We start from the raw sequence: 27,225 nt of genomic DNA, 5'->3' as shown, positions 1-27,225 counted from the left end.
ATGCGCAGCAGTGGCTACTCCGCTGTCCGCCGCTGGACCAAAAAGATGGACATCTTTTCCAAAGACATCCTGCTGGTTCCCGTCCACCTGAGTATGCACTGGTGCCTCTCTGTAAGTGTTACTGCCGACTCAAACCACCCTTCACCCGGGGTTCATTGGACACGTTGAGAGCGTTGAAGCTTTTCTGATCATACTCCTTTTCTCAGGTGGTGGATTTCCGCAAAAAGGCTGTCACCTACTTTGACTCCATGGGAGGAAACAATGATGACGCATGCAAACTGTTGTTGTAAGTTTGGCAAGTAAACTTGAAAGGGAGACACTTTTTCCTCGGCGTGCTGACCTTTTTCGAGCTGTCGAGTGAGAAGTCTAATGCAGTGTATTTGTCCCCAGTGATTACCTGCAACAAGAAAGCAAGGACAAAAAGGGCAAAGAACTGGATACCACAGGCTGGACTTTACACAGCAAAAAGCGCAATGTAAGTTCTGCATGTAGTCAGGCTGAGAGTGTTAAGTTTCCTTTCCAGTGAAAGCAGTCGATATTGCGTCAAAATTATAGCACAATATTTCAAGGAAATTTTCAGTGATGACCTTTGATGATACGGGGGGAAAATGACATGTTTGGGATTGGTGCTTTTGTGCATCGTTTTTATTGCACGCGGTATTTAAGCCACTCTTTTCCAGTTATAGTGAAAATTTAGTGCAACTGGTTGAGTGACACAGCTTGAAATGGAAACAATCACTGGCCAGCCAGTGTTTTCCCTGTGAGGTCTCAATGTAACGTAACTGCTTCCCACTTAAACAGTGAATAAATAAAGAAACCGATATTTGAGAATAATATCACGAAAACCAAAGAAAATACCCGCCTTCAAAAGGCATTGGCCCCGTCATGTTGTCACACCCGCCTCTTTTTGCTCTTGCAGATTCCATTGCAGTCAAAAAAGTCCCTTTAAACCACTCGCAATATTTTCTTTTGTGTAGTCCTTGGGAAATTAGCATGTTTCAAGGCAGGCGTTTTCAAGCTTCTTGGGTTGCTGCCTATGTAGCGAACCGCCAGGCTGATAAAGGGGGCCGAGGTTTGGCTCAACAGCGTTGATCGTAGAGACGAAGGAAAAAGGGAAAAAAACGCCCCAGATGACATGGTTGTCGCCAGTTTGTGACGGCATGCTTTGCACATCTCAGTCAAATGTGTTGTAGAAAAATATTTTCTCCCAAGGATTGTTTATCTTGGCCAAGCAGTACTGCTCCGGTATTATCCTACCACCGTTTGCTTTTTTTGGGTCGTAAGGAATGCATTTAATGAGTGCTTGAGCAATGCTTGATTGAAACATTTGTTCACTCCGAACCACACAGCCTGTTTTCATGTCATCGTGTTTCTTCTAGCCTGCTCATATTTCAGCCGTGTGTTTAAGATGTAGGCCGCCAAAAACATATTTGGTGTGTTGCCTCTTAAGTTTAGCAGTAACTGTTTCCTTATGTAGTTTGAAATGATTATATTTTGCAGGATATCTGTCCTCTTGAAGCGATCCCCCGTCCACACGACAGTGGTAGCTCTCAATGTGGGCACAAAAATCCTCATTTTAGCACGAGGTTGAAGTTGTAGTGCTGCTTACGCTCTCCACCCTCCGTTGTTATGCAGTAGGGAATGACACAAATGGACGCGATGACGTATGATGTTCGAGAGTACGTCATCACGTCCCAAATTTTTCTTCACACTTAGAGGAGTCCCTTTCTGCAGGTTTCCTAAGTGAATTCAAACACACTTTTATTTTGTCCCCCAGGTGTCTCTGTAGGCCAACTTGTCTCTGTCTCTTCCCAGTCAGAAAGGTCAATGCTCTTGGTGCCAGTAAGGCACCTCTACTGCTTTGTCAGTGGTCAACATGCACTGAGAGGAACGCAAGCACAGTTGCTTCACATCCAGTGTTACCACAATGGCCGCGTTTGTTTTATTTACTCCCCTCTTACCAGTGCAAATCATTGGGAGAGGAAATCAAGTGCCGTGTCATATTAACAGCATTAAACCTTGTAGACATAAGACACTTTATCCATTGCCACGGCCAGACTAGTCCTGCCACATTATGAGCTCATCCGATGTGTTTGTGAACCAATGGCATGCTTTTGCGCTGTTGACAAAATGTTTCTAAAAAATTCAAAATGGCTTATTTTTCATTCATGCTACCTGTTTGAGCTACACTAGTGAAGAATTTATTTTTTATTAATTTACATTAATGTAGATAACAGAACAGTACATCCCCCGCAAGGTCATCAAAATTAGTGGAAAATTTCAAGCAAGTTTGCATAAGCAAGAGTTAATCTTGATTGGTGACGTGCATCTCCGTTACGTACTGTATTAGCATTTGTGTTCATCCTTTGTCCTGAACAGGAAATCCCACAGCAGATGAACGGCAGTGACTGTGGAATGTTCACATGCAAATATGCAGATTACATTACCAAAGACAAGCCCATCACATTCACACAGGTAGGTGGTCAACCAAGTGGGATGGTTGTGCGTAGTCATCATGACAATGAGCTCTGCTGTCCTTTTTGCAGAAGCAGATGCCATATTTCAGGAGGAGGATGGTTTGGGAGATAGTCAACCGGAAGCTGTTATGAAAGTGGTTTTGCAGGGCACATTTAGTCTTCTTGCAACACCAGCTCATCAGAACAGGGACTGACGCTACCACTCTCTCACCTTGGTCAACAGGGTGCTGCTGGAGCACCAAGCACTGTCTCCCAGACCCCTACCCGGGGTTGGAGTTACGTCTAGGCCTCCTTGCATGCGTGCACGCACGTGTGCGCGCGCGCGCACACACACACACACACACACACACACACTAAAATAAAAACAAAAGTGAGTCTTACAACCAGTATGGGAAACCCATGATAGCCATGATCCTGGAACTCATGTTTGAGTTCCATGAAACTCAAACATTACTCGGTCAGGATTACAAAGTGTCACTGCAGGCAGGGATCTTCACACAATGCAATTTTGCATGTCTTATGAGCATTGAATGCATTTGTCGCAAGTAAATTCAATATTGAGTTGTGATGTGGATAAAAGATTCACACCAAATTGACTGTCTTTATGAGAGCTCAGGTGCATAACTCAAATTCTGACTGCCCCACTTATGGGTTTTATTGTGACTGTTTGCTCACGCATGGAGCATCCTTTTAGTCTAACCGCTGCAGGTTTTATCAGCCAAGTTATTGTCGCTCACCACTGTCAGTTACGGTGTTGGGCTTGAAGCAGAGATGTGTCTGGGTGGGAGACAAGTGTGTATTTTATCATAGCAACAAAATGTACTTCTGTACAGGAAAATGAAATATGCCAACAAAACAAAACTCCATGGAGCCTTACTATTGGGCCATGCAGGTTGTACTTGAGTTTCTGTAATATGCACATTTCCATTACAAAACAGAACTATTTTTGTAATTTGATTAAAATGCAACCAGGTTATTGGAATGCTGTTTTGCTTTGCTGTTGACCAGCAGGTGAACCCAAGTTCAGTATCGACTGTGGTCTTAGTCCCCTGAAAAGGAAGGGTGAAAACAAAACGTCATTTCCTCACTGATGAGTCTTTATCATAGATTGTAAATTAAGGTTCAAAGTCTATTTTATGGATGTGAGTCAACATTTTTGGATATATTCAGAATATTTTAAACTTTGTATATATTTTAAACTTCAACATGTTATTTTTTTTGTACTTCCTATTTTTCTGTAGTAAGTCTCTTAATAAATTCTCAAGTCTTCATTGTCAATCGACTCACTCTACAAAAAAATCATATGCATGAAAATCCATTGTCATGTGTCCTGGCAGAGCTGCAGCACATTAAACAAATCCAAATGTGGTGACACCTCTCCACTGCCCCATATCGACTGAACTTAAAAAAAAAAAAAAAGACTGTTGAAGAAACACCTGATGTCGTCATGTATTTCTGAAAACTATCCTGTGGTTAGAAGCATCTCCAAACCTAGTTTTTTTTTTTTTTTTACACAAACAAATTGACACACATGGCTGAAAACATATGCCTCCTTGGTGGAGGTCAAAATTTATTTTAAAAAAAGGACAGTTTATGAAAGTCAAAAGCTGTTCGGGTTCTCCTGATAGACGGATGTAACGAGCGGCATCATGACACAGACACACAAAGATGTGAACTGGTCCCAACATTTGATGTGGCCAAACATTCCTAAAAGTGGAGCCATCCCAAATTAGCAGCAATCATTCATTAGTCCCAGTGAGCCACCTCAACATGTTGAAAACCACACTCACACACACACACACAAAAAAAAAAAAAAAATGGAATGACTGTGTACACGAAGCGGCAATCAAATGCTCTAAATGCGATATTGCTTTCCAAACGTATGCTCCAAGTGGTTCGACATACCAACAACATGACCGTTAGAAGTCAGCCAATCAATTCCATCGTCCCTGTGGATCTAAGGCATTGCCGTGATGTGGAATCGGGCCCTGAAAGTGAGCGGGAGCAGCTTCATGGTTCACGGAAATCACTTCAATTGCCCTTTTGCCGTGATCAGCCAGCCTGTGTGTCCGGGATGTACTGTAGCTACGCAAACGGTCAGCTACGGGGTCAGACAAAAACAAGACATGAGTGACCTCAGCAAAATAAGGTGGATGGTCAGAGCCTGGACATCATCAAGTTCGTAGTGTTTCAACAACAACCCCATCACAACAAAAGTTCCCTTTATTATGCAGTCTCCATTTGTCACAGCACTTAAAGGTGCCCACTGTGAGGTCATATTTTTGGGAAGTGTACTATTGCCTTTGTAAGGGTTATAAATTAATTGCATAGATCATCAGACCTTGGACTTGATTGGCGCAGTTTGGAAGGAGGACATACAGGATATTGACACAGTACCAGCTGTGAACAGCCTACTAAAACTGCTTATTGCCTGTAAGCCCTTACACAAAACTGAACCTATGAAGATGAGGTAAGTTTGTTTGTAGCATCTAAACCTCAACGCCACCTCGACACAACGTTCCCAGCAGCCGTGGCAACAACATGGACACAAAGGGACGGCCGTGAGACAACGTGGGGGAACGGGAGGGCAAACGTGACAGGCCGTGGATGCCAGGCAAGATGTAGAAATCGTCACATTTTGTCCCAGTGCTGAGGAGAAAACTAGTTTGCCAAAGGGAGACGGGGGTGGACGCAATCAAATGTGAGAGTACAGTTCATAATAACATGGAACGATTAGGAGGCGGTGCAAAGTGGACGGGAGCACGGCAACACAATCTCATATGTTCACAGGCTGTTTTGCACGGAACAAAAAGATGGACTAATGAATTTGTCGTTGACAGAAAACATACTACAATTTCATCAAAGGTTGTATGGAGGGTGCGCACTCTGGAGCTTCAAATGACTGCTGGGACAATAAACGCTCCAACGATGCCGGGTGTCAGACGTTGATCTGCAGAAATCATTCACACAGTGTGCTATGTATGAAGGATCCAAAAACGTCCGGTAAACTCAAACATAGTGCGGCACCACAACAGACTGAGAATCTAACACGGAGGAAAAATATGTCGAAAACCCTGTCGTGCAGGACGTTTCGGGCAAACGGGGCTGCCGTGGCTGCTGGGAACGTGATGTAAACGTAGCCTCAACAACAAAGAATCAATTCCAGATCAGGAATCATGCTCATGAAGTTTGTAACAGATGCAAAAGAAATAGCTGGAAAAACAAACAAAACAAAAATACACATTAAAGCCTCGATGACATTGAACGACACACAGAACGTCAAATAAAACGTTTAAACATACCAAAAATATGGAAACACCGTTGATGCACACAACACACTATCAAAAATAAAAATCAGGGTTTCTTTGAAAAATAGGATGAATCTGAAAAACATCATACATGAATGAAACCGAAAACATTTAAATAATACAAAAATAGCACACCCCAAAACATAAAGCAGTCACAACAAAAAGGCCAGTATGAAAGCATGCCATTGGCCACAAGAAGGCAGAGCTATGCTTCTTACACCTGCGGTCCATATTTTATCATATGGATGTAGACAGTTTGGTAGAAATACAATTGGGGGATGTCAGCCCTTTTGCAGAAAAGGAGAAAATGCACTCGTGATGTGCAGGCCAACTTGTTTGAATATTCCAAGAAGTCAGGTGTGACTGTAGTACGGAAAGCAACATGATTAGCACTTCTTTTAAGCACAAGCAAAGATATTCACTGGAATGATTCAATCAATGTTGCTCTTCTCTCTCTAATCAAGCACCGTGATTACAGGAATTGTCTGATTGTCGAAAGCGTCGTCAGGACGCTTGCATCCGGAAATGACTTGAGCACAACACTCCCCTCTCTCTTCTAGTTAGCTTTCAGAACAGATTCAACTGCCACTGTATCATTCACGCCCCCCCACCCCTCTGTCATCCACCCAAATTTAAAGAGTTACGCTGTCAAATTGGGAGTAAATGTCTCCTAAACGGACTCAAGTTGCTTTGTCTTTTAACAAACATTGGGGGCACAAGGAGCAAGAATCACACCAACAAACACAAGTATATATACAACAAAAAGAAGCGGGGAAAAGCTCCCCACAGAACAAACCAAAGCAAAACATGTTGGCTTGAAATGTGTGTTCATCAAAATACAGTCGCCTACTTCAGTCCATCCAAACGCCTTTTCGCCTGACATTCACCATCTTTGTCAGACTGGAGTAGTTCCAAAAGAACAAAAAAAACAACCAACCAACCAAAAAAAAAAAAACTACAAAGTGTCCTCTTTGTGTAACAGTCCATGTTCTTCAAAAGAGAGATCTGACAACACAAAGGTTACTTTTAGAGATGTAGAGTTGAAAATAATTCAATCAATAAAAGGTAACGTATGCATGCAGGCAATGATTCCAACTCACTGTTGCCTTCACTTGTCATGCTGGTAGGAGTAGCTTGTGTGTTCAGTGCGTGTCTCGATTGCAACAGGCTGTTGGACGGCACTTTCCTGACATGGAGGACGGGAATGTGAGCCTCATGAGGCATTGGAGGAGCCATTTTTGTACACAGCTTGGATGTGTGCTTACCTCGACTGAGATGTTGGCGGGAGGCACTTGGGTGTACTGGGGGATGTACGTCCCTTGCATAGATGTGTTTGCAGGCATGTACTGAAAAATAATTGCAATGTAAGACAGGACAGTGTCCCCCTAAAGTCCAAATACTGTCAACTGAAAGTCAGTGCTTTCAGTGGAAAAAAAGTGGGAAAATGTATTTGACTGACGCCAGTTAGATTTGTGCTGGAGTCTATCGCAGCTGTCTACGGGCAGTAGGCGGGGGACACCCTGAACCGATTGCCAGCCAATCGCAGGGCACACATAGACAAACAACCATCAGCGCTCACACTCACACCTAGGAACAATTTAGAGCAGCGGTTCTTAACCTTGTTAGAGGTACCAAACCCAACCAGTTCATATGCACGTTCACCGAACCTTTCATTAGTGAAAAATAAAAAATTGATATTTTACAAATTCAAGACATAAAAAAAAAAAAAAAAAAACTATGAAAAACAGAAAAAAAGTAAATACACTTACATGGTCTAAGCATAGTTTTTTTAAATTGTACAACGTACTATCGCGACAGTCACACGTTGACTACTGAGTGAACTAAATTTCCCACTGCACTGATTGGACAACCAATGTAATGTAATCATCTGCAGTCAGTGATGGACAAGCGGGCGTGTCATAACTAATTGACATGTTGCGTCGGGTGTGTCTTAACCTTCATTGCAGAGGCTCCGTCGAACCCCTGAGACCGATTCACCGAACCCCCAGGGTTCGATCGAACCCGGGTTAAGAACCACTGATTAGAGTGTGCTGTTAACCTGTCATGCATGTTTTTGGAATGTGGGAGGATACCAGAATACCCAGAGAAAACCCACGCAGGCACGGGGAGAACAGGCAAACTCCACACAGGAAGGCCGGAGCCGGAATCGAACCCTGCACCTCTGCACCATGAGGCCGACGTGCTAACCAGTCGATGACTGTGCCGCTATGTTGAGTCTTTTTTTTTTTTTCTTAATGTCATCTATGATTGACTGAACCCATCCATCCGGTTTAAAACCTGCCGCTTTGCCCACCCGCTGCACGGCGCAGCCAGTTGGCTGCTGACTGGTCGACCCAATTGTGACTCAATCAATGCATTTAACAATGTGCGGATTACTGACCGTGCCGCTGCTGCCCATGGAGAGGTGACTGAGCTGCTGTGCCAGGGGCGCCATCATGGACGTAGGCTGGATGGACATGGTGTGCTCCATCCCCGGCGTCAGGACAGCTCCCTTTATGACAACAACACAAGTGTGAGCAAAACAAAAAAATTAACGAATTAAATTACATTCAATTTTAAAAAAAGAAAGAAGGAACGAAATTGCGCAAAAGGCAATGGGATGGGAGTGACTGACCGTGGGCGGCATGATGTACGACTGGTGGTGAAGCCAAGAAGGGTTATGCACCTGGCAAGCAAGCAAATGTGAAAATTTTGTCACATTTGTCATCACTTGTGTTGACTTTTTGAATGAGAACAAATTCCCACAAGCACTTGCGTGTACCTGGTAGGCGGACACAGGTGAATGCATGTAAGGAGAAAGCGAGGCGGGCCCGATCATCCGGTTGGGAGCCATGCTGTAGGGAGAGGAGTAGAACCTGGACAGATGGTAGCGCATTTTAGTCAACACAGCACAAAGTCTTCCCTTCCTTCATCCATGCACACTGCTCTTTACTGACCCGTTTGCTAAGGCGGTGCTGGGATCATATGTAAGGGTCATTCCACCCTGCAGGGAAAATGACATTAGACATTGGGCACAGATTTCTTTTATTCATTTAATTTTTCTTCATTTCCTCATACGATATGAACTTGGAAAAGCCTAAATCAAAATGGTTAGCTTGAACCTGGAACGAGAATTTTTTCAAAACTCATTTCACAACCAATGGAGATATCTGCTTTTGTGTTTCTTGTTCTTCGTATGTTTTATTGAGTTCACATGCAGGCATGTAGCCACCCACAAACATAGTCCCTTTTGCAAATGTAATCTTTGTAGTGCACATTACACAAAATGCACCCATTACAGTGCATGCACAGATGATTGTGATTTTTCATGAACACTTAGGCCTACTAAGCTACTGTGGCACATAGTGGTCATGATGGCTCAGTACTTTTGTAGCTGGTACTTGGAGTAAATGTTTGAGGACAACAAATCTGGTTGGGCTCAAGAAAAATGAACTCACAGTCTCTCCATCTCTGGTCCAGCTCCGTCCGTTTTGCAGATATTTTCCTTGACTCTGGCGCTTCTTCTGGCCTCCATCAGCAAATTTACACAATAAAGGCTCTGGTGGAACTGGACCAGGACATTGAAGTATGTTTTAGTTGAAGAAATACAGAATATAGTGTAAACTGTAGAGCATTCTCCTTTTTTGATCATTGTTCTCTTTTTTCAGAGAAAATATTTTCATACAAATACAAAATATTAGCTGTAATTATGACATGACTTCTGAATTGTTTAGAATTAGGGCTGGGCGGGGGGGGATTGGCTGACTCGATGAAGTCGACACAAACATTTGTGCCTTGAAACTAAAATGAATAAAGCTGAAACCATATTTGTGCCATGTGGAATAAAAGTTGGGCCCCCTTTTCATGTTTCCGCATGGACATTTGTTGCTGAAGGACCAAGCCCGACTTCCTTCCTTCCAATGGAGACATTCTCAAACATTTAAATGGTTGCCTAAAAGTTTGGGCTCACCCTTAGACTAAGAAGGACAAAAAGTTGAATGAAATTACTGCAAAGTGGAGCTGACGAAACTCGGAGATGGCAACAAAGAAAGACGCATGCGTGACGACAAAGGGGCGAACACGTGCTGCAAGAGGTAAATAACAACTCAGCTTTGCTGTTAAATTACCACAAAGCAAGTTTAAGACTGGTCACAATACAGTGAACCCTCGCTATTTCGCGGTTCGTTTATCGCGGCTTCAGTGCATGGCGGATTTTTATACATGGAGTACAGTACTGTATATGTTGCTCTATGTGACTCGCTGTTGTTTTGCAGCTTCTCGCGGACCGTTTGCGGACTTTTTGCGGGCTTAAAAAAAAAAAAAGTTTTTTTTTTTTTTTAACCTGTATATGTTAATTGGTCGCTACTTCGCGGATTTTCCTTTATCGCGGGTGGTTTTGGTCCCCATTAACCGCGATAAACGAGGGATTACTGTACATCCCATCACTAGTTGATGGGAGCCAAGGGTCTTCCGTCCTTTCATTTACCACGGTGCATGTTAAAGCTTCTCCGGCTAACTTAGCTCAGCATAGCTTCCCGCCTGTGTCTTATCAACACATCGCTCAAGAAGCAGTGTAACGTGACATGAATATTGTGGGAAATGTGAACAAAAACTAAATACAGAGCAGGTGAGCGTGACAGTCATGGTCAGAGCTTTCATTGTTTAGTCCTCACGTTCTCTGCGGGCTGAGCAGAGAGCGAAAGGGCCAAAAGAGGCGCCAGACCCTGGCTTATAAGAACTTTCATATAAAAAGTGTGTTTACTTTAAGCTAAGCGGAATGCTAAAATACATCAACTTTGGCAAACTTAAGTGTTATTTGTATAGATCAGTGGTTCTTAACCTGGGTTCGATCGAACCCTTGGGGTTCGGTGAATCGTCTCAGGGGTTCGACAGAGCCTCGACCATACAATTAAAAAAACTTAGACTTATATGTCTTAAATTTGTATTGACTTTTTTGCTGTTTTTAATAAATGCATTTTTTTAATGTCTTGAATTTTTATTTTTCACGAAAGAAGGGTTCGGTGAATGTGCATATGAACTGGTTGGGTTCGGTACTTCTAACATGGTTAAGAACCACTGGTATAGATGTTTGCTCCTCAGACATTTTACCAGGAAAAAAATTGTCAGCTGGACTGAATACTCGATAGGATCAATTCTAAAAAAAGTTGCAGTAGCTGTTTTGGCACTTGCGTCGACATTTGAATGGTCAATGCATGTTTATGTTGGAGCGTTATTTGACTTGTACCCCAGAGAGTGGAACATTTCCTTTTGAAAACCAAACAAAACAAGCTGTCTCCTCAACAAATAACACAAATGAGTCACCTGAAACTCCGGGTGGAGTCTTGATATATTTTCCATTGAAATGCTGGATGATGGCCTCACATTTCTCTGTTGACTCCATCCTGTAAAATATATGAATACAATGATGAATAAACTTTGGTGCTGTGTGGTGCCTACTCAAGGCAAAAACAAGCTTGCAAATAGCCATCCATCCATCCATCCATCCAATTTCTGATTGGCTTATCCTCACAAAGGTCGCAGGGCGTGCTGGAGCCTATCCCAGCTGTCTTCGGGCAGTCGGCGGGGGACACCCTGAACTGGGCGCACATAGACGAACAACCATCCATACTCACGCCTAGGGACAATTTAGAGTGTTCCGTTAACCTGCCATGTAATTTTTGGAATGTGGGTTAGGGTTAGGGTTAGCCAAACCCAAATACTCGGAGAAAACCCACTCAGACACGGAGTGAACATGAAAACTCCACACAGCCGGAATCGAACCCTGGACCTCTGCACCGTGAGGCCGACGCGCTAACCAGTTGACCAACGGGCCGCCCTCTCTTGAGCCAGCAAACTAAATTTTCACAGAAAAAAATCTCAAAGCACAGCACCCCAAAGAAAGACCCAAAATTGCAAATCGAGGTTGTTTGTTGTTGAGCCTGTCACGCTGTGCCGCTGGCATAGACCGAGCAACTCAGAGTTTTGCTGTAAATAATGTTTGTAGAAATAAATAAATAATGTTCTGATCTATTTAATGATACTTGGCTCAGATTGGAGCCCTTTCAGGCGAAGTTTGTCACCAAACTCCAGAATTCATCCAAAGTGGCGGCTTCAAAGCCAAATAATTGAGTTGAGGTTTAAATGAAGGCACGAGTCCTTGAAACGTCTTTCAATGTTTGCTGCTCAAATGATGTCCAAGGAAGCTTGTTTTTTTATTCTTGTTGCTGTTGTTGTTTTTTTTTTGGTTTGTTTTTACACTGACATGATGAAATAGCCAGCGTTTGTACCTGGCAAAGCCCACTCCTCGGCTGATTCCATTGGCGTCCCGCAGGATGCGTGTCGAAATAGCCTGGCTAAAGGGCTTAAGCATGTTCTCCAGCTCCAGCTCGTCCATGGAAAGCGGCAGGTTGGAAATATACAAATTGGTGGGGTCCTGCTCCTGTTGCTGAAAGCAGAGAGGCCAGAAGGGAGTCAGAAAGGGTGACAAAGTCATAGGCTTGAGAGAAAGACGTACTCGATGAAAGCTGTCAGGGAAGTTGTAAACGTAACGCTCGGAATTTTCTCGTTTCACCAGGAAAGACCATCTCACAACTTGGGACATGTCCAAGTTTGTGTGGGACAAACCAGAAAAAAAGAGAACCCAGATATACAGTGTTCACTCACTTTGGTTATTGTGGGTTCATGCGATCACGGATTTGTGACTAGAATTTCATCTATTGCAGTTTTACCTCGCTATTTTGCCGATTTGCTCTTTCTCCTAAATCAGACCAGTCAAATTTAATTTGGGGGGAGTTGTTTTACGAAAACCGAGATGGCTCGTCGCCCCTAAAATCACCGCCCACTCATCGTGGATGCGTTCAGAAATGTGCTCCCAGCACGCTGCTTCACTCAGACTGTATAGAAACTCACAACATCAAAACAATGGAAGGGAAATATCTGGCTTCTCCAAATCAGTTCCATCACTGTCTTTAATGCTCACTGGTTCACGTTCAGTTGTGATGACGACGGGTGATGACCTCAAGCACAAACAAACGCCAAGTGGAAGATAACTTCATTTTCTTGCGGCAATCACGCACTGATGCTGCAACCAAACTTGAACAAATGACAAAATGAAGCGACCATCCGTTGTGTTCCCTCATCAAAGTAGCGTGTAGCCATGTCCCCACAATGCACATGATCTCGGAGTGTAGATTGGATTCAAAGTTGTCAACGCACTTTGAATGAATTTCCATTCCATTAGCAATGCGTGCGTGACAGCTTTGACCTGCGGTGAAGGTGAGACGCCGCCCCACCTGCTCCCTTCAACACCACGACAGCAAACGCAGGAGGGGGGCAGCCGCTGCGGCTTCCAATGAGCTCCACAGTAATGTGACGCAAACATAAGCCTGCTTGTAAAGCCACCGTGAAGCGGTGAGTGAAAATCAAGTTATTATTTTGTGAGCAGGAAGAAGCCGCATGAATGTCAGAGATCCAGCTTAACGGCGTATCGGCTTTCCCAGACTGTGTGTATGTGAGAGAGTGTTCGAATGTGTTTGGGGCAAGGCCATTCCAATGTCTGTGTGCTTCTCTACCTCTCTCCCTGTGCGTGGTGCGTATGTGTGTGTACTGACATGGCGGCCGGCTGGGCAATGGGCCCTGCTGCCTGGGGAGCTGCTCAGACACTGAGTCAGATGCCACCAGGGAGAACAGGCAGCACCTTTGTACAGGGAAACCTTCCTCATAGTGATGAATCACACACACACACACACACACACACACACACACACACACACACACACACACACACACACACACACACACACACACACACACACACACACAATTATACCTGTGTGTATTCATGGAGTGATGTTTGTGCGCCCATGTATTCTACTGTGCATTAATACCCATAAATACACAGGTTGAAGCATACGGCCATGCGCGTCACTGCCAACGCGCACGTACGCAAAACACACACACACACACACACACACACACACACACACACACACACACACACACACACACACACACAAGTGGTGGCTTAATTGGCTTTTCGTTGTGCAGCAGGGCTCCTATGTGACAAAGAGAAAACGGGAAGGAGCCCGATGAAGCATGGGAAAACACTGTGGTTGTGCACAAAAGTTGTAGGTCACTTCTACTTCACCTATAGGCCATCAACACGCTCTCTGGGAGGGATGGGGACCAACCACCCAACAGCAGAAACAACGTTTATAATTGCATCTATGAATCATTTCAAACCATAAACGAGCCATGACACATTTCTATCAGTCATTATAGTCATCCCAAAAGATTACCCTTAAAAATAAACTGGCTTCCAGATCTCTTAATTTCCTAAATGGAGTTTGTGGAAGCAATAGCCACTAATATAGATAACAAAGAATTTACGGTTGGGATTTTTCTAGATCTAAAAAAAGCTTTGGTACTATAGATCATAGTATATTATTGAATAAATTAGAGCGCTATGGCATTAGAGGCGTAGCATATAAATGGATTTAAAGTTATTTAGATAACAGATATGTGCAGTTCAACAATAAAAACTCTAATCAACTGAAGATCGATCACTCATGGAGTTCCTCAGGGGTCTATGCTTGGTCCAAAACTATTCATCTTATATACAAATGATATCTGCAGTGACTCAAAACAATTCAAATGTGTCCTATTTGCTGGTGATACAACTTTCTACTGCTCTGGAGAAAATCTGAAACCGCTCCTGAAAACTGGAAAATGAATTAAACAAATTAAAAAACTGGGTCAGGAATAAACAGGAATAAATGGTCACTTAACTTGAAAAAAATCAAAGTTAATTGTTTTTGGCACGAGACCAATCAAACACCAAGTTAAAATTATGGTAAACTCAATTGAAATAGAAAGAGCTTATAGAAATAAGTTTTTTGGAGTAGTAATAGATGCAAAACTATGTTGGAAGCCACATATAGATCATGTTAAAAGAAAAATATCCAAAACCATAGGGATCCTCCACAAAACCAAGGATGTGCTGAATAAGAGATCTTTGTACACATTATATTCTTAATTATTACTACCATATATGACCTACTGTGTGGAAATATGGGGAAACGCCTGGAAAACAAACACACTCCCTGTTTTAAAACTACAAAAAAAAAAGCAATCAGAATTATCAATAGATCTAAATTTACGGAACTCATGAATCCACTATTTATCAAATTAAACACGATGAAATTTTATGACCTGGTTGACTTCAAAATCGCCCAATTAATGGACAAAGCACACAATAACCTCCTTTGCCAAAACATCCAGAAGCTTTTTGAAATTTGAGAAAGTTGCTATAATTTAAGGGGTACCAACCTATACAAAAAATCCAAAACAAGAACAAACATCAAGCAAAGGAGTATATCTGTAATCGGTGTTACTCTGTGGAATAAGTTTGAAACTGACCTGAAAATGAGTGATTCGCTTCCAGAATTCAAAAACAAATTCAAGAGAATAGTACAATAAAACTACATAAATCTGAATTAAGCTGGTAAATTTGATACATTTATTAAATATAGTTATCCATCAGAATTACATTGATAAACTTATTAAACGCAGTAATGAAATGCAATATCCATTATGAATATGAGAAAATTGACATATAAATGTGCTAGAATGTGTACGTATATACAAACCGTATAGCACACATAAGGGTAAAAGCATATGTTGATATGCAGACTTTTTCCTTTTCTTTTCTGACTGAAAAATTTATATATTATTACATAACAAGGGGTAGGACTAGATAAGTTTTTTACTTCTTCCAACTCCTTTGAACATATAATTGTGCTGTATGATGACTGTTTTCTTTTCCTTTCTTACAATTTTACTTACCTTCACTTTCTGTCAATTTATTACTGTATTGTATATATTATATAATCAATAAACAATAAACAAACAAACAAACAAAAATAAATATGCACCGGAAGTACATGCAGCAATGAATCTCTAACACCTCCATAACCCAGGCTAAATTTAGTTCTTCCTTAACATGTCCAGATTGTTCCTCAGTCTAGAAGTATCAGTTCAGCTTCTATGACACGTACCTTCGGATTTATTTATATTTAAAAGCCCAAGGGAGGAGGGGGCGTTATCTATGTCCCAGTGCACTAAGCATGGTTCACAAAGACACCTTTGGATGAGTCTGGTGTGGAAGAACTTGACCATAAGATGATCTCAACCCCATCAAACGATCTCTACACTAATAGTGTCCACACTTTTGCTAACATTTCAGATGAGTGATGAACATTTCTATATGTCTGTTCAAGAGACTGCGGGTGATAATGAGCATGATTGACATATCCAGTGGCGCTCGTCGTACCTTGGCCATCTGAGCCTGCACGCCCACCGCCTTCAGCGCTGTCACTGCCTTCTGAGCCGAGGCTGGACTGTCAAAGTCCACAAAGCCATAGCCTGCGAAAACACAAGATGAAAGAACTTCAGGGACCATCCATACCACACGAGAAGAGGGAGTGTGACTATACAGTGGGTGACAAACTCCATAAACACTCGGGAAGGACAGTCACTATTTTAACATGAAAGATTTTTGTGAAAATTCTCTAAAAGACTTTACAAAGCATGCAATAGATGCAAGAAACAATTTTGGAGTGCTCCATTTTCACCTTTGCACTTGTTGGTTGTCTTGTCCAGTATAGCCTTTGTGGACACGATTTTCCCATAGCTGGTGAAACAAGAAACAGGAATTATTTCATTCAATCCAATATTGTCCTGGTAAAAGAGCCTGCATGTGCATGCAGTGTAATGGGATATGCCTCTCCTGGGCTGTCCTGCGCAATGCTGGCGCTCAGCCACATTCTCATTCTGCTGAGCAGCCTCACTCCAGGCACCGTCATAGCCTTCACGGCTATCCATCCACACTGCACCACTGTCACATTTCATTCATAAGGTTTAAGAAACAGCCTACGTACGAAGAACTGGGATGTCATGCTTCCTCTGTTGGATTGTGGCAACTTGGATCGGAGGTGGCGTTTTTTCAGGACTGGATAAATAAGGACATGTCATCAAATGTCCATTTCAAATTGCAGGATATGGTCATGTCAGTGAGAAATTCATTGCTATCGTCCACTGGTTGCCTAAGTGGCCATCTGTATTATTGATGGGAGCTCCTGCCAGGCCTGACTCTTTCACGGTCTACTCTATTTCCAACTCCACGCCGTACCCATCGACTGCAAAACAAAGCTGCCATCTTACATCTGGATAGAGCCGCGCAAATGCTTTGATTGCGTGCTTCCCATTCACAATAGGATGATTGGTAGTGGAGAAGAGGCGCAGGAAGGATGGAGAGGATCCAGAGACGAGCCCGATGTCCATCCAGGGTCAAGGAGCAGCCGTGGACCAGCGCCACAAAGCAGCACCCGGCGGATACAACTGGAGGCCAACCCCCGTCCACTGCTCTCATCTGCCTACGCAGTGCAAGTGGGGGAGGGGAGCTGTCCTCTAATTGTAGCCTCAAACTTGAGCAAAGTCAGTCACGATCCATCGTTGACACGACTGCCTGCTGTTCTACACAGGCAGCTATGGTAATAATCATGAATCTGTTCCTTCCAGTAAATGTTGTTGGAAACCTAATCCTCTCTTTGAGCCCCCTAATGTGCTGCGTTAAAAGGCAAATTTCATGCTGTGATTTTATCAGGCTGCGTAAAAGCAGAAATATGAGAACCACCCCCGCAGAACAGAGCACCACCTGACCCACAAAGTGAACCCAACTCACTCCAAGCCTCTCTGATTCTCTCCATCCACATCCAGCCCCCAGCCCCCGTTCATGCCATTGCCATGTTTGTCTTTCCCTTTCCCCCTGGGCTCGTCGTTTCCTGTTGGGTTGGGCAGCCTCATGTGAGCCATATCTTCCAGACAGCTGTAAAAGAGCAGGCCTCCCCCTCCCTTCCTGCCTCCCTGACTTACTCACGCTCCCTCCTTTTCTCTCACTCTTTTCCTCGGTCACATTTTCTGTGCTCCGTTGCTTCTCATCGCCAGGCTTCAGTCCTCAATTACGCTCGCATGGATCATTCCTCTCCGCCGTGCTTGTTTCAAAGGCTTCCACTGGAGCTCCAACAAACATGTCCGATTGATTGGCGTTTACTACTGTTTGATGTCACAGCGTTCTTTTCAAAACTCCCAAAATATCATGAGGCATTTGAAAGAACTTAGAAGAAGCGCAGCGCTGGAGAGCTAAAGTCATACAACGCTGGAGAGCTAAAGTCATACAAGTCGTACGAGTTGAAATGTAATGAGAACTCATTACACGGAGCGAGGCGCAAGTTGTTGGAAAGATTGTGCACAGCTGCAACAAACTCAGTGGCCTTTTTTTCCCCACACAACATGACTGGAATGAACCTTTCCATGCCACAAATGTCTACATTGAAAAAAAGGATCCTTTGGATTGACTGAACATGTACATCGGTTGCATGTGATTAAAATGTGCACAGGTAAACCTGTCGTTTTCCTGGGTTTTCCTAAAAAAAATATATATCTATCTATCTATCTATCTATCTATCTATCTATCTATATATATATATATACACACACACACACACACACACACACACACACCAAAGTGTTAGTTTCAGACATTTTAATCATGTGCAACCAAAAATCTACCACTTTTTCTTTCAGTGTGCAACAGTGAGCTTCATCATTCATACTTATTTCAACTTGCACTGGATTTTTTTCCATCCAAACACATTGAGACAGTCATCCATCAGCTGTGCCTTCAGCCGTCACTCTCTGTTCCTAACATCTCCTTGCTCCTCTTAGCGGCCTCATGAGAGAAGATGTATAGCTTGTACATTTACATTTTGGATCAGTTGCTTGCTGGGTGACTTACGGCTGACAGAGTTTGACCAGATCCTGGTCTGTGGTTCCGGGGTGGAGGCCACGGATGTACAGGTTGGTTTTGCTTAGCTGCTCGACGCCATTATTGCTGATGTTGCTGATGGTGCTGGTATTGCCGCTGTTGCTGCTGGGGCTTGGAGGAGCCATCTGATGATTGGAGGGAGACGCATATGTCTGCTGGAAAAGACATTTAGGCATTTAGGTGGTGCCCTTGGATTTATGACCCTTAGCTCATGTACTACGATGCGTCCCATTCTGTGCAACCAACGGTGGCTGGGAAACCCAGGGGGACTTGATAAGTCATCCAATTTGGACTTAAACTCTGAAAAAACACCCACATTCTATTCTTAACATGTTTTGTGGAAGAAGAAATGCACTCAGCAGCATGGTAATGTATTAAAACACATGCAGTAGTAATAACGTTTCGTCTCCACATAACACATAAAGAGAAATAGAAATAGAAAGTGTGAGCCAAAAACGCAATTCCACCTCATGTCCTTCCTGGTCTTTCTTCTGTGAGCTTTATCGACGTTGGCAAACCAGCTTAATGGTGCATATACTGCACCCAACTGATACTGTCCCAGCACGAGTAGGAAAGGGAAATGACGGTGACCCGATATTGTGAAGCGGTAGGCGTCTGAAGTGCACTCCTATCTCAAATTTTTGCTTGTCTCTCAAGACAAAAAAAAGCGACAGGGCTGTATCTTGAAAAATTCTAAAGTCAAGGCACCACTGTATCCATTTGTCAAATTCAATGACATAATGTATGTCTCTCTTTTAAAATGCTTTATGTAAACCTAAGAAAAAAATAGATGATTAAATATGAATCTGATGGGGATACATCAAAGTTGGACTAGAACAAAGTACAGTACTTGCTTTTCTGTCCTGCCTCTTAAGTGTTGAACTGAATTTCAAATGCTTCCCTTTACCTAACCAAGCACTGAATGGTCAGGTATGTTGAAGTTCCTGTGAAGTGGGAAAAAATATGTCTGGTAAATCTGCGAGACCACAGACATTATTGTTGTTTATAACAACCCTGACAAATTTCACTGATTAAATTATCACCAAGTAGAAATGAGGCTTCAAAATGGTGAAAAACACGCAGTGTCTCTGCTCTCGAATGTGCCATGTATGTCGAATGTCCTGAAACCACTTCATGTATCGTTTTTCTTAAGCCGACACATCTCCAAATGGTTTTGTCATATAATCACCACGATCAAAATGATTGTAACTTGAGTGCCCTGCCTCCAATATGCTGCAGTGACCCTCTCTACCCGAACTAGTCTCTGGTTGGGTGTGCTCACCCACAATTCGAGACTTTGTAATCGGTTGCCCCTGTATGAGCTCACTTTTGATAAGCTGACAGTAAGCAAAGACAAGAAAAACTTCTCGGCATCGCACACTTTTTCTTGACTTCAGTTTCTGTGTTGAATTCCCTCATTGTGTTGGTAAGTGTGTATACTGTGTGTGTGTGTGTGTGTGTGTGTGTGGGGGGGGGGGGTTAACTTGGATTTACTGTGAGAAGGTAGCAGTCTATACCAGCAATGTATACAAGCTATACTCGGTTATACTCGGTTTTATAATCAGAGCTGGAGTGACCACCATACTTCTTTCTGCACAGTAATGTAGATACTGAGCATGTCTTTTTAAAAACCCAAAACAGCTTCGCTCAAAAGGGGGCCTGTTATCTATTATGACAGTGAAGATGGATGGACTTGAGCCCTTCTTCGATTGGGAATTCTATGGCACTTGTAAAAGCTTCAAAACAAAAAGCAACAGGGCAATATTGCTCAGCAGGCAAACCACAATGAACATATGAAACAATTTATTTGTTGAAAGAATAGCTTCCTTGTGCTGACACTTGTCTTTTTTTTTTTTATTTGCATGTATTTATTTTGTGTTCAGCTGTTTGATAGCTGCTGTTCCATAAAGTGTGGAAGATATTGCCCTAAAAGTGAAATGATGTATTTTCTGCCTGAAAGTAAGGAATTCTCTATTTTTCAGTGATCGTGTTATTTCAAGGGCCGGTTTCAGGATGTTTCATACTTTCATTAAGAAAGTCTCTTTTCTGCACACAGTTGTATATTTCTCTAAATTCACTATTAAGTTGACAGGGTGGTGCTCAGTCACCCTTGGTCAGGTGCGTAAACTCCGTTTGGCTTATTGGGATTTGTTGAGATTTTTTTTTTTTTTGTCGTCACTCAAACTCCTCAAGAGCTTCACACCGTAACCCGGGCCACCTCACGCGACCGACCGATGTCGCACTCCAAGATTTGGTCAAAAGTGGACAGCACTGATTTTCACTAAACCAATCTGTATCGTTACTTTTTGATGAAGCGGCTGATTGTAATTACAATTTCTACAATGCACAGAACAAGCCAAAAACTAAATAGCCCTTAGTCACAGAAAAGTCTCAAAGGGTTTCACATGGCCCACAGCTGACAAATATTTACTCTTCATCCAAAAAAATAAGAAGCTTTATGCCACACGCAAACAGCTGGGTCAAGCATGCTTTTGAAAATCTTCTGACTTAACTCATGATGGTCCTGCTAAAGTATGCTACTATAATCGTGTTTTGGTCCTGTTCTTTGGAGCCCAGAGTTGTGAATTAACTGAACAGCAGTGCGGTGCTTGGCCTCGGTTCCATCCCAGTGTGTCAGTGCCGGATGAGGAGGAGGAACTGTTTGATTAGTCAGGGTCAGCAGGGCTGGCCTGAGAACAATGGCGTGGCTTGTTGGATAGCACAAGCACCAGCATCTTGTCAACAGAGACACACTTGTCAACAGACAGACAAGCTCATTCCGACCCTCCCATTTGTCACTGCTACACAAGTGAAGAAATCAGTCCTTTTTATTCTCCTTTCAAACTCACAAAATCAAGGTGATCCTCCTCTTTTGGTGCAAGACAAGAGTGTCATGAAGTTTGTTAATTTATTTTAAAAATGTAAATGATGAAGCTATGGGCAAAAAAAATGTCAAGGTTTCACATTGTGGAGACTATTTAACTGTTTAAAGATGACTTTTATATTAAATATATCCATCAATCCCTTATCCGAGCTACTTATCCTCACGAGGGTCACGGTCGTACTGGACCCTATCCCAGCTGTCTTCGGGCAGTAGGCGGGGGACACCGTGAACCAGTTGTCAGCCAATTGCAGGGCACACATAGACACAGAACCATTCACACTCATAATCACACCTAGGGACAATTTAGAGCATGTAATCAATCCAGCATGCATGTTTTTGGTTTGTGGGAGGAAACCAGAGTACCCGGAGAAAACCCACGCAGCCACATGCAAACGCCGCACAGGTAGGCCTGGAATCGAACCCTGCACCTCTACACTTCTCTTTATAAGTGTGGAGTGTGTTCTCAGACCTGCTCCATCTGAAAAGGTGCTCTGAGAGCACTTCTGTTGTGATTTGGCACTCTATGTCAATGCAATCAAATCGAACTGAATAAAACTGAAAAAAAGGTATCATACTGACGGTAATAGATTGACATACTAACTGTAATATACCCAGTATGAACTGTGCATCAGTTAAATGCATTGTATGCATGCATGTGAACACAGTACAGGTGGGGAGTCATGAATGCACCCGATGTCTCATTTCCCAGCGTTAACCCCTTTTACTTGATAGTTCAGATATGAGAGGCAACATCTGCTTTTTATATCTCCACTACTAAAATGGATTTGTGAGACCCAAAGTGTTTTGCAATTTGGCCTTTTTCCATTTGACCAGCCTGTGAAAATCCCACAGCCCATTCATCGCCGTGGTCCCGTCTAATCCCCCTCCCGCTTCTTTCGCCTCAATGGCGTGCTGTTAGTTTGAGCGCAATCACAGCTCTTTCCTGTGCTTTTGCTCGCCTTCACAGCGATTATCAGGAGGGATACACCTGCAGGCCCGTGGAGATCCAATCTCATGCCTGGCAAGAGAGGCCTGTCTAAAAGGGATCGCAGCTTGTTTGTGCTGAAGTGCTAATCCCTCTCATGTGCTCTCCAGTCAGAAGGTAGTGTCTCATTAAAAGTGCACTGCCGGGCTCCTTGAGAGAAAAGGACAACAGTGAGTTGCAACCAAACCGACTGCCCATCTGCCTCAGCGGTCAGTCCTGAGCTCTGCTGCAAGGTGTTTCCCACCCATGTAAGGTTGAACTCAAAGTGTTCCTGTGCCGAGTGCAAGTTGAGTGAGTCAAAGGGCCGTAGACTGGCACATCTTCATTTTTATACCAGGGCAAGTCTAGTTTAGCGTGTTTTGGCAGAGCACACTTTCCCAGGTTGAGCGTCCCAGCAGACTGAGGGCGTTGTCTGTTACATGACCTAACAATTTGGTGACAGAAAATAGACAAGACTAAAGACCAACTTGGCTCAGGTGGTGTAACACGATGTTGGTGGACTTGATCGAGGCGCAAGCAGACAGATTCTGCACTGTGCTGACGCGTCATGGTATTTCATTCTGAAATATGACAACAGTGTGCATCGACTCTTCTGAGTCATTGTAAAAATAAATTCATGCATGAATGCACTTTCATTATTATTATTAATTCTAAAAGCATTTGCATACCACAACACAACCGGTGGCTGTGGATGTGTATGTGTGTTGTGACACACGGCCGCAGCATTGGGGGTCAAAGGCTGACTCCAACTGCCCACTTTATAGCAGCTAACTTGACATCATTCGCATGTATTTCCAAATGTTTCTTGCAGTTTCTTATAAACATACTTTGCGTGCACCAATCTCCTGCACAGACTCCAACAATTCCGTTCGGCCATGTTGACTGCGCATATCCCTGCCCGCAATTCAAAGGGGATGAGGGAGGATGGAGGGGAGCTGCATCGATTGCCCGGGAATCAAGTCGGCTGTGTTCAGTCCCGCAACGGCGCCAACGCCCATTTCTGACTGTGGCCATTGACGGAAATGCCAAAAGAAAGAAAACTCCACCCATGCACACAGACAGACAACACTTTGCGCTGGGTACCAAAATGGGCCGACTAATTCCTTTTAGTTTGTCTGAGTCCCCCCCCCCCCCACCCCACCCATCCCGTAGCACCTTCTGGGACGCTGCTCTTGACCTGCATCACATTGTCATTGCAAAGCATTCCTTTCATTCCGGTGGAATCCACAAATGTTTGTTTGTGTTCCTGTGCTGCTGAGAGCTTTTGGGGGTGAGCGTGTTGGTTTTAAGATTAGAGCTCAAGATGTCAATCGTAAATTCCTGCAGGCGTTTTCAGCAAGTACAAGAGACCTCTCTGTGCACACACAACACACATTCGCATACAGCTGCCATCTGAAGTGATAAAGGGCCAACTTGGCATTCCCACAGCAATAAGGCTTTATCCAGGTGATAGTTGCAAAGGGACAAAGCAGCACCTTCAAACATATATCCGACATTGTAAATGGTCTGCAGAGGGAAGTGATGTGCATCCAATGACATAAAAGGCAATTAGAATCGGTGGGTGTGGAAGGGGCTACACGCAATTTGACTCAAGGACTTTCACATCCAAGACAGGACGTACCGCATGAGCCTGATTGCATCTGCGGTCGAAATACCTTCAGTGTCACTGACACTCAGGATCTCGGAATAAACCTTCAATAATTTAATTTGCTATTTTATTTACAGTTACAATATAGAGTTGCGCATGATTCCTCCGGGTATGTAAACATTTGAGCGCAAGCCCAAATATCACCAATCACCACTAGTTGTCAGATATACGGTTGTGCTCATACGTTTACATCGCCCGAGGGGCATGTAACCGTATGAACACAACTGTACATGTGATGCGGTCAATTCCAATCTGCCGTTTACATGCGTCAGTGCATTCTTCAGATCACACTTCTATGAATGCAAATGCTTGAGAAAGACAAGTTGCAAGTACCTTAGAACAAGTTCTCCAATCACAGACGAGCTCTGGTCAGATGCTGCCCATTTTGAAGTGAGTGAACGGCGACGTCACTCCGCATTAAGTCAAGACAGAGCATGAGCAGACCGGATGCATCATTTACATGGCGACTGTGCGGACTGGCAAGAGGACTATACTGTACTGAACCACCCTGTGAATGCCAATGAAATTCCGCTCACATTCAGCCTTGTCACTCCAGTGGATGTGTTTCTGTTTCGTTTCCATTTAATCCCACCAGTCACATTTGCGAAGGACAACAATTATTTAATTTACAGGGCTCTAAAAATTTTTATTACTGATTACTTAAAAGGGCTACCAATGACACCTGATTTTGACTTTTAAATGTCTGGGAAAAATTGGGGATTAAATGGGTTAAAGGCTCCATGAAAACCCGACTAATCAGTTGCATAGAATTGAGCAAATTCTGAACCATAAATGTCGATCGCCACGTCCAATAAAAATAAACACCTCAGAACTCAGCATTGTTTTCATTGTCAGGGCAGATGTATTGACACTACTCTCTACTCTGTATGATATGTTTTCAAAAACTGTCAAACATTTCACCAGCACTATTTCTCACGGTCTCCGGAATATTTAAGAACAGACGCAAAAGAGAAATACGTGACTATTTTACCGGTTTTGCAAAGATAATCTGAACAGGCAAAGCGGAGAAGATCAGAGCACCAAGTGATATAATCTTGTGATATGCCCTTTTTTTGGGGGGGGGGGCAACAATGAGGATCCCTGGTGTTCTGTCTTTAAATTCTATTGAAAAACAAAACAGCAGGTTGGTGGACGTATGCTCTCAAAGTTACTTCGACACAATCTTCTAACACCTTATAAGGATAGTTTAAAAAATCTTCGAGAACGGATCACATCCTCTTCATGTGAACTAGAGTACAGACGAAGTCAACGTATGGGAGCGGCGGGAAGAGCGAGGGGAAATGTGTGGAAGTTCATAGAAAGCAGAGGAAAAGGGGGGGGGTGAATCTTTTAATCCTTTTCTGGTCTCCGCCCTCTCCTCTGAGTCAAAGATACAAAGCAGGAGTTAGCACTTGAAGCTGGAATTTACAAGGACTGCCTCTGTGCCACTCTGGCATTCTGACAATGTAAAATGTGTCCAAATCAAGTGGTGTATGTCTTCTTTGAAAGAAGATGTTTACAGAACCTCTCTCGAAGTAATCATACTGTCTGAATCCAGGATTCCAGAAATTCCAGCCGCTAAATGTGTGCAATCTGAATCTCAGCCAGCCGCGAGGCGGGATGGGAATAACACTGGGAACAGAGGGAGGTGTTCGATTTCAGCATTGTTCAAGCCTCGGGATAGACCGTGACGAATATTTCCACATATTCAATCTCCGTTTTGAACATGAAGCTTAATTTCTAGACGTGACATGTTCGTTCCATTGCCTATGCAACCATAGTTGGCTTATACATCCCATATAGTATACATGAGTGGTTTTAAATCCATGCAGGCATCTGCACTTCCATAAATAACAATGCAAAGGGATCTAGTCCTACAGTTTGTACATACGGCAGCTTTAAAAATAGATTCCAATGTCAACTCATGAATTATTCATTTGCGCAATCCAGTCGCTCATTGTTGGAGTTGATATTGGTCCACCTCTAATCGTGTTGCAGTGCAATCGATCTTGTCCATGTACTCCAAGGTAAGGTGACTTTTGTTTTGAACTTTTTTTTCCTTTCACGCAGCCTGGGTGCCCCTCTCGGTTGTTATTATTAAGGGGCTTGAAGGGGTGGGGCATGTCGCTGGCGTAAAAGAGCCAAGAACAAAACTTTGCCAACTTGTGATGAATGCAAAGAAGACGTCACCCAAGCATGGCGACATAAAAATGTATGAATAAAAATTGGATTTGGAACCAAAAGACCTGGCCCAATTGATATTGTCGGGATGATCACAGTTGGGTATTATTGTGCGCAGTAAAGCGAGAAAAGGGCGAGCAAGAGAGAACAGAACCAAGGCAGCGACCGAAACCATCTCCGACGTGAGTTCACCACCACGCCGTGTATCACTACTAAATCATTGAGTCTAAATGTTGCACGCAGCCAGGCGCGTGGTGGAAAGTCGGGTCGCCTGCGGTTCACTTGGCTCAAGGACACTGCAGCTTCACGCGGCCCCGAACTGGCGCCGAGCTGAGAACGAGGTGTCGCACTGGCAGCCAAACGGCAAAGCGAGCGACGACGAGCAAAGTTTACCTTCTTGATGCTTTTGCCCGGGTAGCCGTTGTACGCGTTCACTCCTCCGGTCCTGGGCGGCACAGAGAGCAGCATTTTGACGCGGTGGAGCGGACAGCCGAGAGCAGCCAGGCAGCTGACGTCAGCCGGGGAAAGTGAGCCGGGAGCCAGATCGACGAGCCACGAGCGGCGCTGCTGATTGGAGTCGCTCGCCGCACTCCACCTGCACGGTTGCCGCTTGGGTTGGGATCGCTCTCACAATGGTGCGTGCGCAGGACGCCCCCCCCCCTCCCCGACCCGCTCCGCCCCAGTCCCCCCCAAAACCTCCAATACGCACAGTACTGTATATGGGTCATTCCGTAGTTGGAGGACATTTCTGTCCTCTTCCCATAACATTTCAAAAAAGCCATTTTCAAAATACAGAAACATGCTTTGTAAATTATAGTGACCCTGACTCGAAATGCAATTGCAGCTAGAGCACAAGTGA

The 27,225-nt window shown here is 43.6% G+C and overlaps 2 protein-coding genes across 5 annotated transcripts in view; one reads left to right on the top strand and one right to left on the bottom strand.

The window, feature by feature from the left end:
* senp1 (SUMO specific peptidase 1) overlaps positions 1-3,755 on the top strand; it is a 15,662-nt gene extending 11,907 nt beyond the window's left edge. The window contains exons 15-19 of the mRNA XM_019895640.1: positions 2-111; positions 207-286; positions 391-475; positions 2,380-2,475; positions 2,547-3,755. Of these exons, the coding sequence (XP_019751199.1) occupies positions 2-111; positions 207-286; positions 391-475; positions 2,380-2,475; positions 2,547-2,609 (434 nt within the window). The 3' untranslated portion in view covers positions 2,610-3,755. The remainder of the gene's footprint in view (position 1; positions 112-206; positions 287-390; positions 476-2,379; positions 2,476-2,546) is intronic.
* A 927-nt stretch (positions 3,756-4,682) lies between these two features.
* Positions 4,683-27,017, bottom strand: LOC109531372 (RNA-binding motif, single-stranded-interacting protein 1-like). 4 transcript variants are annotated; one of them, XM_019895645.1, is made up of 14 exons: positions 26,760-27,014; positions 18,639-18,823; positions 16,417-16,475; positions 16,116-16,207; positions 12,073-12,230; positions 11,108-11,187; positions 9,244-9,353; positions 8,743-8,789; positions 8,568-8,661; positions 8,421-8,471; positions 8,187-8,297; positions 7,051-7,131; positions 6,886-6,971; positions 4,683-6,790 (listed from the first exon to the last, which is right to left on the bottom strand). In XM_019895645.1, exons 1-13 carry the CDS (start codon positions 26,832-26,834, stop codon positions 6,894-6,896), a joined length of 1,221 nt encoding a protein of 406 aa, XP_019751204.1. In that variant the 5' UTR covers positions 26,835-27,014; the 3' UTR covers positions 4,683-6,790; positions 6,886-6,893. The 4 variants fall into 4 exon arrangements, with proteins under 4 accessions (XP_019751204.1, XP_019751203.1, XP_019751202.1 ...); XM_019895644.1 differs by having other exon boundaries at positions 8,421-8,661; positions 18,639-18,820; positions 26,760-27,017; XM_019895643.1 differs by having other exon boundaries at positions 8,421-8,661; positions 26,760-27,016.
* Between the last annotated feature and the right edge of the window lie 208 nt (positions 27,018-27,225).

The sequence above is a fragment of the Hippocampus comes genome, unplaced genomic scaffold, assembly GCF_001891065.2.
Source record: "Hippocampus comes isolate QL1 unplaced genomic scaffold, H_comes_QL1_v1.1 scaffold113, whole genome shotgun sequence".
Taxonomy (NCBI): domain Eukaryota; kingdom Metazoa; phylum Chordata; class Actinopteri; order Syngnathiformes; family Syngnathidae; genus Hippocampus; species Hippocampus comes.
This window is presented reverse-complemented; position numbering and strand designations above follow the sequence as displayed.

Coding starts and splice junctions, on each gene's coding strand:
- LOC109531372 (XM_019895643.1), bottom strand. CDS start 26,834: ATGCTGCTCTCTGTGCCGCCCAGGACCGGAGGAGTGAACGCGTACAAC. Junction 18,824..26,759: donor CGGGCAAAAGCATCAAGAAG/GTAAACTTTGCT, acceptor TGTCTTTTCCAG/CAGACATATGCGTCTCCCTC. Junction 7,132..8,186: donor CCATGGGCAGCAGCGGCACG/GTCAGTAATCCG, acceptor ATTATTTTTCAG/TACATGCCTGCAAACACATC.